Source organism: Capra hircus, chromosome 10, assembly GCF_001704415.2.
Source record: "Capra hircus breed San Clemente chromosome 10, ASM170441v1, whole genome shotgun sequence".
Lineage (NCBI taxonomy): Eukaryota > Metazoa > Chordata > Mammalia > Artiodactyla > Bovidae > Capra > Capra hircus.
Window position 1 is genome coordinate 51,971,810 of NC_030817.1, and position 12,745 is coordinate 51,984,554.

A 12,745-nucleotide genomic window follows, 5' to 3' on the forward strand; every position below is an offset into this window, starting at 1 on the left:
GCATAGACCTTGGGGTTAGATCAGGGTTCCAGTAGTAGCTGGTTCTAGTTGGGCATTGTCCTTGAACTTTCTCATTTGCAAAGTGGACATTTTAGGCTAGGAGATGCTGGTTAGCAGGGTAGGTAGTCCCGTACACTGGGAGGGGAAGGCATCAAGATGGGCTGGGAGGAGTAAAAGTGAGACTGGCAAGGCCTTGGGAGACAAAACAAGGAGGGATGGGGGCAGCAGTGCAGAGTGGCCCCCATTCTCATGACCACAAAGGTGAGGGGTCCAGTGAAACTGTTAGGTCTCCACCAAAGATACACTGTGTGTGCTCTGCTCCCAGCACACGGACTTTACTCCCAGAACTCCCCCATGAAACCACCCAGGAAATCTCCTATACCAGAGGCAGGACAAGCCGGGCCTGCCCAGCAGCACACATGTCTGGGGAGCTGAGGGGGAATCATGTGGGAGAGGATCTGGGTTGTGTGCACGTCCTGCTCTGCAGTGAGCCTGGAGACTTAAGTTCCATGGGTGCACAGCCTTGCTCTCCCTCACTTGTGCTAGTGAGCATCTCTCCCTGGAAGGAGGCATGGCTGTGAGTGAGCTCTCAGCGCTGGGCCAGCTGCTCTGGGCAGAGACTATCCCCAGCAAGAGACTCCCAACCCCTGCATCTGAGGCCACAGGACTCAGGTATGTGCATTTTGAAGGGAATGTCCTTTAAATGGGAAAACTGCGCTCCTCACCCCTACTGCCTTCATGGGGCAGACTTGGTGATGGGTCAGGTGTGATGGGGGAGGTGGGTATGGGTGGTTGCACCCCTGCTGATAGGGGAGCAAGCTCATAAGGCTCAGCTTTGCCCTCTTCACAGGTGTCAATCTTGCTTTCCCAAACACTGTGCAAAGTTGACCTTTTGCTTAATGTTTTCAGGAAGCCAGGTGTTCTCCCTGCCTGTGGCATCCTCTGCTTATTAGCACTTACCCACCTCTGTCGTTCTCAAAACATGGCCATGAGGCCAAAAGCTCTTCCTAATACTAGGATGTTATTTGCTTCTTTTTTTTTTTTTTTTTTTACTGTTTAATCTGTCAGTAGTTTATGGTGGAATCTTCCAGAGGCCATGTGACATGTGATGATGGAATGTGTGTGTTCACTGGTGTTTTAAAATGTTCTCAGTTTGAATTTCTAGTATGGTAAACACTGGTGACTACAACCCACAAAAGCAGAGCTCTTGGAGGTCGTTAATAGTACAGAAGTGTGTGAAGGAGTTCTGAGGCCCAAGGGTTTGGGAACTGCTGGTCCACTACCAGTCTGAACACCTCTGCCCTAGGGTCCAAGTTCAAGCTGGCTTCTGTGGCTCTTGGTTACTTTGTGTCGTTAGCTGAAGGGATCTGTCGCCTTTTCATAATGTAACAGTTTCTACTGCTGTACACACAGGCCCCTTCTCCTAAGTAGGATGACCAGTTCTAGGAGGTGGGGATGGCCTCTCACCCTCTGCATTGTTTTATTAAGTGGCTCCTGTACTAGCCTCATGTCTGTCTAAACAAATGGCAGGACTGGCTGGATCCACAGATGAGAGAAACCCAAGTTTAAGTCTTTACCTAGAAACGTCAATACCGTCACCAATTCAGGCAACGCCCGAATTCCTGGAGCCTGGCCCCAGACTTCGGTGTCTGTCACCACGAGCCCTGGGCACAGCCTCGTGTGGGCATTGGGCCTGGGGCTCATGGTGACACCAAGGCGATCTGGACGGTCCTGCTTCTAAGGAGGTGGCCTGGCCTTGGGCCTGGCTGTGGGGAGTCTGTGACGCTCCTCTGTCTCCTTCCTCCTGCTCTTCAGTGAGTCCAAGTGAGTGAAACTGAAAGTCCCTTGTGAAATAGAGAGACTGTTAGTGTCAGTAGAATCACCTTTCCTTATGTCATCACGTTACGGCTTGCTTTTCCTTTCTTCAGTGGTCATAAAATGGAACTGAAATATACTTTAAACATTGTTAGCAAATGATATTTGCTCTCTGCTCTTGAAGTAGAATTATTTGCCCCAAATTCAAATACATTTTCCCCAAATATGTAATCCCTGATAATTTTTTTCCCTTGGACCTGGAGACCCCAAAATGACAAAAAGGGACATGCCATCAAATCCTACTTTCCCAGGAGCTTAAGACCAGCTGTGGCAACCAGGAGAAGAGGTTGCGACTATTCCTTTGTCGGTGGACACAATACTGTTTCCAACTTCTCCCTGCTGTTGCAGTGAACACTGCCTCGTGCTAGCGCTGCGTTACTTAAGTGCCACAGACCAGGTGGCTTACCCACAGAAACCCCCGGCCTCACCACTGTGGGGGCTGCAAGCCCACAATGCAGGTGTTGGCAGGGCTGGTCTCCGCTGTGGACCATGAGGCTCTGTTCCAGGCCCTCTCCCTTGGCTTGTAGGTGGCTGACTCTTCACTCATCTTTTCCTTCTCTCTGTGTTGATCTGTGTCTAAATCTCCTCTTTTTATCAGGACGGTAGTTATATTGGATTAGGGGCCCTGCTGATGACCCCATTTTAACTTAGTCACCTCTGTGAAGACCTGATTTCCAAGTAAGGTGCTGGCGTTTAGGACCTGAACATACCTTCTCCTGTGGAGGTGGACGCAACCCAGACACAGGTCATGAAAGAGCAAGGTGGTTCACTGATTCTTTATTTTGGAGGGCAGGGGAGGAGACACGGAGTGGGGGCAGAGGAGAACTCCCAACAGGTGAGGGCTGGGAAGGGTGTGCAGGGACTGAGCTAGGAAGCAGTAACACTGATAGTTCTATAGTCAGAAAGGAGTAGTGCACATCTGTAAGTACCTGGCGTGTCTTGTCATAAACCCATCTTAAGAGTACAGTGGGATACTACTCAGTACATTCATACATGTTTCTACCACCTTGAGATTTTTATATATACAGTATATGATCTGGTGTGTGTGTGTGTGTGTGTTTTTTTTTTTTTTTTATAAATGTACAGCTTGGAAAAAAAAAGATCCTTCTCATAATAGATACAGCATTAAACACGAAAACCAACATGGGCCAGCCACATACCAACTGAAGACCCAGAGAGAGCCTGGCCCACAGCCCAGCCCCTGCCCTGCTGCCTGGCAGAATCAGCAGCGCCCGTGCACCTGTGGGCTCAGCAGGCCCTTGGCATCTGCATGGGAAGTGCCCGCTCCCGCCAAGCCCCCCTGCGCCTGCAGAGAGCGGGTCCCCCAGGAGGGCAGGTGGCCGAGGAATGCGCATGTCAGGTAGTGAAGAGAGGGATGAGAGAGAGGTGCTCTTTAACTAAAGGCACTTGTCAGCGGCCACCCTGGCCGTTCCCCTGGGCCCGGTGAGCGAGCAGGTGCTGTTTTGATAGAGCTGGCAAGGTCTGCGTGGACCTCGCTGGTCCTCTCACCAGGTTTAAATAGAATAAATAAATCTTAGTGGGTGCTTGTTTTGCCCTCCTGGGATCCAATGGAGTGACACTCCCTGTCTCCAACCCAGCTCTGCGAAGTCTTCCACGGGCAGGGGCCCGAGGAGCTCCAGGCCTCGCAGAAGCAGCTGCTCGCTGTGGGTCGGGAGGAGGGCCCCCACACGTCCCCTCCCACGTGTGCCTGAAGCTCCTTCGTCCCTAGCATCGGAGTCTCTGCTCGCCTCAGATCTTGGTCACGTAGTTGTTGGGGAACAGGCCCTGTTTACCACGCAGTCGCCCCGTCCACCAGCCAGAAGGATCTGTGGGGACACAGAGATTGTGAAGGTGAGTCGGGGCCTCTGCTCCCATAGCTGCTCCCACAGGCAGAGGAGACTAGGCTCCATCCATGTTCTTTCTCAGGTTCTTTTAATGAAAATCAGACGTGCAGATGTGCCTCAAAGGCCCCTTTCCAGAAGAACCCACTGCCCAGTTGTGAGGTTTCGCTGCCCATCTCTAGTGGTTGGCCCTATGGGATCTTCCTGCCTGTGAGACGGGCCAGCTGCTGGGCTGGCAGACTGTGAGGTCAGCTTGTGGTCTGATGACTCTAATCCTGCGTCCCCCCTTTTCTTTCCCAACTCACCTTTCACACGCCTTATTCCACCTCACCATCTTTCTGGGAGAACTGATCTGCAGCACTTCACCATCCTTACTTCCCAGCTTAATCCCAGTCCCTTACCAGTAATAAGTATTTGATATATATTCTTCCAGACCTTTTTCTATGATTATAAACACACACTCATTTTAGATAGGTCATTCTATATCTTCTGCATCTTGCTTTTCAGTACTCAGTCATCTTTCCATGACTGCATCCCATTTTTTAAACAGCTGCATCATAAACCAAAATTTGTATACCATTCTCTTATTTTTTGCTGTTAATGCAATAAATGTCCATACATAATATCTTTATGCCCATGTGCAAGTAGTTCTATAGGATAGATTCTTGGAGCAAAGAACATGGACCTTCTATTATCCTTTAAGAAAATCTAGTTTACTTTTTGTAGATTATCCTTTTGTACTTTTGAAAGTGCACGTGAAAGTATTAACAGTGAATCCAGCCACCCAGATCCCTTCTTGGAGGGCAAGCAGTATTACCTATTTCTTGCACTTTCTTCCAGAGATAGTTTATGTCTATAACGGCAAGTATTTATTTAAAACAAACAACCATTTGTATACAAATGATAGTGAAAGTGTTAGTCGCTCATTCGTGTCCGACTGTTTGGACCCTATGGACTGTAGCCTGCCAGGCTCTTCTGCCCATGGGATTCTCTAGGCAAGAATACTAGAGTGGGTTGCCGTTCCCTTCACCAGGAGATCTTCCCAACCCAGGGATTAAACCCAGGTCTCCTCCATTACAGGCAGATCCTTTACTGTCTGAGCCAGCTGCACTTCTGCCAAAGATATAGTTCATGTCTATAAAGTCAAGTATTTGTTAAAAAGCCAACAACCTTTTGTATATAAATGATAGCATACGATTGTGTTCTGTACTTTAACCTTAATAATATAGACTAAAGATCATTTCACATCTGTATATAAAGAACTTCTGTATTCTATAGATATGCCCACTGTTCATATCACTTGCTTAATTTTATTTCATGTTGGCCTCTTGTTGATTAGGAGTTTTTTTATATACTAGTGAATCTGTCACATGAGTTACAAATGTTCTTCTTTCCATTTTTATTAACTCTGACATAGTATTTGAGCAATTGAATCAAATGATTATTTTACAGTCTTAGTTTTCTATCACTTTTAGAAATCCTTTCCCACACTGACACTATTAAGAAAAGAAAACTCTCCTATACTTACATCAAGGACTTCTGTATTTCTTTTATGCATGTAAGTATTAATTTATTTGTAACTGACCTTGGGGGAAGGGGTTAATATATAAATCCAAAGTAACAATTTTGATAAATACTGTTAAATTTCCTTCCCAAAAGCCTATTTCAGCAGTAAATAGTGAAAGAAGGTACCTATTTCCCTGACTAAACACAGACATTACGCTCCATACTTTATTTGCAGTGACACAATCCAGAAAGTTCTAAAAATTGAGAGTTTTCTATAACCCATCTGATGGCCAAACTTGACCTGAACTGACATGGGCTTGTTTATGATGTCTTTGACTGAGCGTGAAGGCTCTTAGTTTCCACAGCAGAAACTGGCTGATCTAAGCTGTTGCCCTGGGAATTGGAAGGGGGGTTATATATCACATGATGTGTATATATATTACATGATGTTTATATATACTCCATTATCAACTTTGCAAAAGCTCTGATTTCTGAATCTCAGTTTACTCAAAGGATTTGGATAAGAGAATGTGGTGGATTCTCTCACATTTTAATCTTTGCTGACATCACAGGAGGCTCTGCTGTGCACTGACTGCCGTGTCTACTCTGGGGCTGGATTATTTGTATTATTTTCATAGAGGAGTTATTTATATATGTAAGACATTTTTTTCCCTAGTCTATTTTCTATCATTTAACTTTCCCAGTGCTATTCACCACCTAGGTTTCAATGTAGCCTTTTTATGAGGTTAAATCCTATATGGTTTTTGAGTTTGACATCTTCCATAGGAAGATTTTTCTCACCCAAAGATTAATATAATATTCTAGGTTTCCTTCTAAGACTTATAGTTTAGTCATACATTTTCAGATCTTTAATTCATCTGATATTTATTTTGTATATGAAGCATACAGCAAACTTTCTTTTCAAAATGGAAAGTAACTCTATCCTTTCCCCTGATTTCAAGTGCCACATTTATCATCTATTAAATACCTATACACACAGGGGTCTGTTTCTGGATGCTATTCTATCCCTTGTATCCGTATGTCAATTCCTGCACTGTTTAAAGTAAAGCAATACTTTATAGCATGTTTTGATAACTTTTAGGACTCTATATTTTACACAAATATATAATTGTTTTAATTATACCCACTGTGTTATTTCTTATGGAGAAGGCAACGGCACCCCACTCCACTACTCTTGCCTGGAAAATCCCAGGGATGGGGGAGCCTGATGGGCTGCCGTCTATGGGGTCGCACAGAGTCGGACATGACTGAAGCGACTTAGCAGCAGCAGTAGCAGCAGTGTTATTTCTAGAAAACTTTGAAAATATTGAGAAATGAAAAGAAAGTTCAACTCTTAAGGGAACACTATAACATTTTCTACTTCTAAAAACATTAAAAATTTTTTTCTATTCCATGTGTTTTATATTTTTACAAAAATGAGACTAGTTCAGCCTCTAATTTTTCCTTTTTGTCATGAACATTTTTCCATTTCAATAAATGTACTGTACTTCTACATTATTCACACATTTTTGCATCCAAGTTCACTGAGTGGATATGGCAAACCTTATTTAACTAATCCCTGTCACTGGCTATTAGGTCATTTCCCATATTTTTGCTGAACAATGCTGGTGATAAAAATCCTGTTTGTGTCACTAAAAGTTTATTTCAATACTTATTTTTATTCCAACTTTTTGAAGACTATTAAATGGCTTAAAATATTAACACCTGTAGAAAACCAGGTGGTTAAAAGGAGATTAAAAATAACACCCAGAGGCTGCTTAGGAGGACTTTGGTCTGGGGACCTAGAATTCTCCTGGGAGTGAGAACTGGCCACCTCTTCCGGAAGCGGCCCCTGCTGGGGAACCACTGTCCACTCGGATTGCCGCTGCTCTGTCCCGACTCCTTGGATGGCTCTGCTCTGTCTTGACAACTTAAGCCTGGCACCCAGGGCTTCCGTGACCAGGCCACTCTGGCTTCCTTTCATCCCCTGTGACATCTCCTTGGGGGTTCCTCACCGGGGTCAAGTGTCAGCTCATTTTCCTAAAATGGCCTGCTCTTTCTAGCCTCCAAGGCTCCTCTCTCTGTGCCCCGCCCCCCCGCCCTCACCACAGATGTCATTCCCATCAGGGTACTTTTTCTAACATCCTAAGTTAGGAGTGATCTTTGTTTTTCATGCTTCCATAAGCAGTAATGTTTGTGTTAACATATCTTCTCTACCAAATTAATAAAGTATTCAGCCGCACCCACAGACCAGACCATTTTTATAGTGGATGTTACAGGTTGTCTCCCTGGCTTCCATTCCATCTACCTTCAGAGAGTCCATGAAATCTGGGTAGGATAGCCCTACCTACCATATCCTAGGGCAGTCCCCGCCAGGTCTAGCCCTCTTAGGGTACAGCATTTGCCTTGCTACAGAGACTGATTCAGGAATGGGCACATGACCACTTTGGTCCAATCAGAGTGAAACCTAGGCTTTCTATCCAATGGCTAAGAGAAGTTTCAGAAGTAAAATGGATTTTAGACATGGTTTGATCTGTTGGCCTAGCACTGATGCAGTCTTTCTGCTACCATGAGGAAAAACAGCCAGAGGAGTGAAGAAATACAAAGGAGAGAGTAGAGCTGGCAGGAGTACTGAAAAACTAAGCTGGAGTTTAATTCCAGTTCAATCGGCCTGAAGCCTGACCTACCTCTTCAAATTTCAGTTAGAGGAGCCCATAAATTCCGTTCACATTTAAACTAGTTTTTATAGCCTCATGACTAGTCTGCTCTTTGAGCCTATCCCAGCCAGCCGTGCACTTACCTTCTTTGATAATATCGATAATGTCATTGGCATTGAAGCTGAGTTCGTCTGTGTCCTGAGCATCATAGGCATACAGAGCCTTGCACTGTGGCACCTGAGGCTTGGGCTTGGGCTGGGGCTTGGGTCTCCCCCCTGCTGGGGGAGGCCGGCTGGTGGTTTGTCTCCGGGCCCTGTGGAGAGAGTAGAGGCGGTGAGCTGGGCCCCAAGAGGAGGCAGTAGCCCTGTGTGCTGGTTTGGAGCCTGGAGCCAACACTGCTCAAGTTCAAATCTAGCCCCATCCTTAGAAGGACACGTCAACCGCTAAACTTTCTTGGAGAATAAAACACCCTTCCTGACAAGGTCGGTGCAAAAACACGTAGTTAATTCTGCATAAACATTAGCTGCTGTTGCTGTGTTCTCAGCATAAAAGGAAATATGTAAGACAAGTTTATAAAACATATTTACACATCTGAATGATAATATGACAGCCGTGTGTGCACTCCCCTCACCCCCAACTGTGAAACCAGAGCTCTGCCATGGAAGCCTACAGCTACCTCCTTTCAGCTGCAAGCCCTCCCACAATGAACCCCTAGCTTGCATTTTATATTAATTCTGCTTTGCTTTGTAGTTTTACCATGCACATAAGTAGCCCTAAACAGTAGGTATAGTTTACCTGTTTAACTGTGTAAAAGTCACACACTGCTATAACCTGCTCCATTTTCTCCCCCCTGGCCACAGTGCACAGCTTGCAGGATCTTAGTTCTCTGACCAGGGACTGAATCCAGGCCAGGGCAGTGGAAGCACCAAGTGCTAACCACTGGGCCACCAGGGAATTCCCTCCCTCGTTCCATTTTTGAGATGAGCACTGTTGATGCATGTGGTTCTGACTCATTCACTCTCATGGCTTTATATTTACTGTTCCATTCCATGACTATGTCACCGTTTACTTATCCAGTCTACTGTTGGTGGTCATTCGAGATAATTCCAGTTTCATTACAGAAAAATGCTGCTGTGAATGTTCTTGTGCAGAAAACTTATCCAAAGTAACGTCTCAACATCAGCACTCCTGACGCTGTGGGTGTCCTGACCCTTTGTTGCAGGGGGTGCCCTGTGCCCTGTAGGGGGTTAAGCATCCCTCGCCTTTGCCCCAGATGCCAGTGCCTCTGCCGCTACCTGGTGATGATCACCAGAGATGTCTCCGGTGCTGAGGCCCTAACCCAGTTTTAAATGTATTTAAATGTCTTCTAGCTTTAAATGTATTCCTTCTACAAACTGTGCTTCCTCCAGTCACCATTCATGCCTTGTCTCAAAGGCATGGGCCTAGTCAGTGAGATCTTGAAACATGTCTGGAATAACTCTTATTAAATATGTTCATCAAAAGCATTTAGAGAATGCATTTAGGAAACAAGTAGAGCAAACACCCCCATGCCCTTTAAGGACTAACTAAAGTGAAGCCTATGCTCATTTGCTTCTGAAAGAAACTGAAGACTTCTAAGAGGGGCTGGACTGAACTCAACACAGTGGGGCTGGCTGTTAGGTCTGGTCAGGCCTGTTAATACCTGTGGGAGGGCGAAGCAAGAGGCAGGGTATTTCCTGGGGCCTGAGTTCTGGAGAGAAAAAGCACACCTAGTTTTGAGGCGTGTTCTGAAGAGGCCAGAGCCTCACTGTCCTCGCTGAGGTCCTGGACAATAGATGCTACACGGTGCTGCTGAGCAAGTCAGATCATGAGGGGGTGGCTGAGGGTAGGGGGATACTGGCTGCTAGCTGTCCCCAGCAGGGGTGGGGTTCCTTGAGTGCTTCCTGGGTCTCCCTATGTAGAAGGGAGCAAACCCCAAGGTAACTCAGGCTCCACTCTTCTCACATCAACCCCCATGCCCGCCTTGCCACCCTCTCCAGGCACTTTTATAGAAGAGGAAAGACGTCGTATAGATCATTAGCATTACATCATTTCCTTCCTAGTCTTGGAAATCCCCATCGCCTGCTTGAGAAGGCAGGCTGGCTGGATAAGCAGGTTTTTAATTAAGTAACCTATATATTAGAGATGTGTCAGCATTTGGGTAATAAGAGCCATTAGCCTGGATACCAGAAGTCTTCTGATTTCCCAGCAACGAGGAATGGGGCGGGGAGGGGGGTGTGTGTGTGCATTTAGAACACCCTGGGAGGGAGGAAGCCTGCAGCCTGGCACTTCCAGGGAGTGGGGTTGGGAGGGTATGTGTTCTCATGCACACTCGTGCACACATGTACACTCACCAAATATTCATAGATGGAGAGCTGGCCTCTTTTTTGTCCATGGGGAGAAACCTACCAGCATTAATGTAGGTGGTTGGGGTGTCTGGAGGCCAAGAGTACTGCGACTTGGGTGCATTCTCTGGGCAGGGGCCCTCAGTGTAGATGCAAAGCTGGGTGACTCTCTGAAAAGAAGGGCCAGCCGGCCTGCAGCCTTCCCAGGAGTCTCCCTCCTCGCTCCTCTGCCCACCTGCCTCCAGCTTTGGCTGAGGTCACCCAGCTCCTCCCCTTCATGTCACTCCTGCCAGCTGCTTTCTTTCAAGGCTCCCTGAACACCAGTTCAGTGTGTTATTAGTTTACCTCACTCTCCACTGAGCCTTCAACAGCTTCCCCCTGCCCTTGGCTTATTATCAAGTCCCTGCCAGGTGTGGCCCCACTCGCTCCCAGCCTCTCATCCCACTGCAGGCCACACTGGCATCTTCCTGCCTCTCTCCATGCAGTCCGAGCCCTGGCTGGGTTTAGGAACCCTGTCCACATACTCCTAGTCTACATCCTATTTGCTGGTGACAAATACACTTTCCCCCCTATGATCAGGAACAAACAGAGTTGTCAGCTCATCAATACACACTGGAGGCTCTACAGCCAGGGCGATTAGTCAAAAATGAAAGGCATACAGATTGGAAAAGAAGTGAAAAATACCTCTATTTGCAGATGAGATGAGCTTGCACATAGAAGAGCCCAAGGAATATGCTACAAAATACTACTAGAATAAAAAGATTCAGAAAGACTATAGAACACAAGATCAATATACAAAAATCAGCTATATTTCTAGGAACTAGCAATGAGCAATCTAGAAAAGGAACTGAGAGGACAATTTCAGTTACAATACACAAAGAGAATATTACTTAGGAATAAATTTAACAAAAGAAGGATGATTCTATTTACATGAAATGTCCAGAAAAAACTAATCTATTCTGACAGAAAGTAAATTAGTGGTTGCTGAGGGCTAGGGGAGGGAGGGATGACTGCTAAGGAGAAGAAGGTTTCCCTCTGGGATAACGCAAATCTTCCTAAATTAGATTATGATGATGGTTGTATACCCCTGACTATACTAAAAGCTGGTGAACTGTATTTTGAATGGGTTGATGTTATGGTATGTAAATTATATCTCAAGAAAGCTGACTCAAAAGTAAAAAAAAGTAAGGGGCTTCCCTGGTGGTCCAGTGGTTAAGGATCTGCCTTGCAATGCAGGGGGTTTGATTCCTGTTCGGAGAAGATCCCACATGCCGCTGGGCAGCTAAGCCAGAGTGCCACAGCCACTGAGCCTGTGCTCCATAATTCCTGAAGCCCTCATGCCCTAGAGCCGGTGCTCCACAACAAGTGAAGCCACTGCAACGAGAAGCCTGGGCATGGCAACTAGAGAGCAGCCCCTGCTCTCTGCAGCTAGAGAAAGCCAGCACAGCAGCAAAGACCCCACACAGCCATACACAATTATTTCTTTAAAAGATACTTGCACAAAAAATATTTTTAAAATAAGTAAATTGCATGGGCCCCCCGGGCTCTGCAGTGCACTCTTGATACCCAGAGTCAGCTCAGCCAGCTTGTGTACAAGCAGCTGCTGGGTGTCCCACCCAGGAACTGGGACACAGTGGAGGAGGGGATGGAAGACCATTTAAACACCTGTGTGAACACAGCCACTGTGTGGTCTTTGATTCCAAGCCATCAGAGCCTACTTCCTCAGAATAAGTCATCAAAGTAAAACCTCAGGGATTACTGAGGCATTGGGTTCCCGTGGACAGTGGACATTGGCCTGATTGTCCCAGGCCCTGGACAACAGCTGCCATGCAGTGTAAGGTCATCTGGTCGTGTATCTCTTGGCTGAATGGGGCTCACAGTGCTCCACAGTTGGGAGGGGGAGATTCCAGAGAGCTCTGAAATGGGGCACTGTTTGCTGGGGAGCAGCAGTATTGACGAGGTGGGCTGTGCTTGATGGGGAAAGGACCTGGGGGTGGAGAACAGCTCAGCATTTTGCATCAGGAAAGGGGCTGTTTAGGCCATCCCAAGGTCACCACTGTCTGCCTCTGTAACCAGGAAAGGGGACAACTGTCCAGTCAGGCAGCACCTTCGCCAAGTGAGCCCTCCTCCTCTCCGGTCACTTTTGCCCCATTCTCACATCTAAGCATGTCCTTGCTCTTCTTGTGAGTGTCAGCAGAGGGGGTGTGGTCTGGGAACCCCTGCCTGGAGCTCTGGGAAAGATACCATGCTGGGCATTTTCAAATGTTGCTTCATTTAGCCTCACGACACTCCCACGAGATCACTGACGTGGGTTCCTGGAATTTCCTGCTGGCTTCATCAGCGAATGGCATGATGCATACGCAGCAGGCTCCCAGAGCTCCAGCCACACTGATTTTTCTGGCCCCATGCTCCCCGGCCCACACAGAGCACTGCTAATTCCTACTCAGCCTTTGGATCTTGTTTCAGCCCCTGCAGCATCCTCTGGTAGCCTGTGTCTGCTCTG

At 46.7% G+C, this 12,745-nt stretch overlaps 1 protein-coding gene across 1 annotated transcript in view; it reads right to left on the bottom strand.

The window, feature by feature from the left end:
* MYO1E (myosin IE) overlaps positions 2,637-12,745 on the bottom strand; it is a 216,505-nt gene continuing 206,396 nt past the window's right edge. Inside the window, exons 27-28 of the mRNA XM_005685707.3 lie at positions 8,023-8,192; positions 2,637-3,701 (exon numbers count right to left, since the gene is read on the bottom strand). Coding sequence (XP_005685764.2) covers positions 3,625-3,701; positions 8,023-8,192 — 247 coding nt within the window. The 3' untranslated portion in view covers positions 2,637-3,624. The remainder of the gene's footprint in view (positions 3,702-8,022; positions 8,193-12,745) is intronic.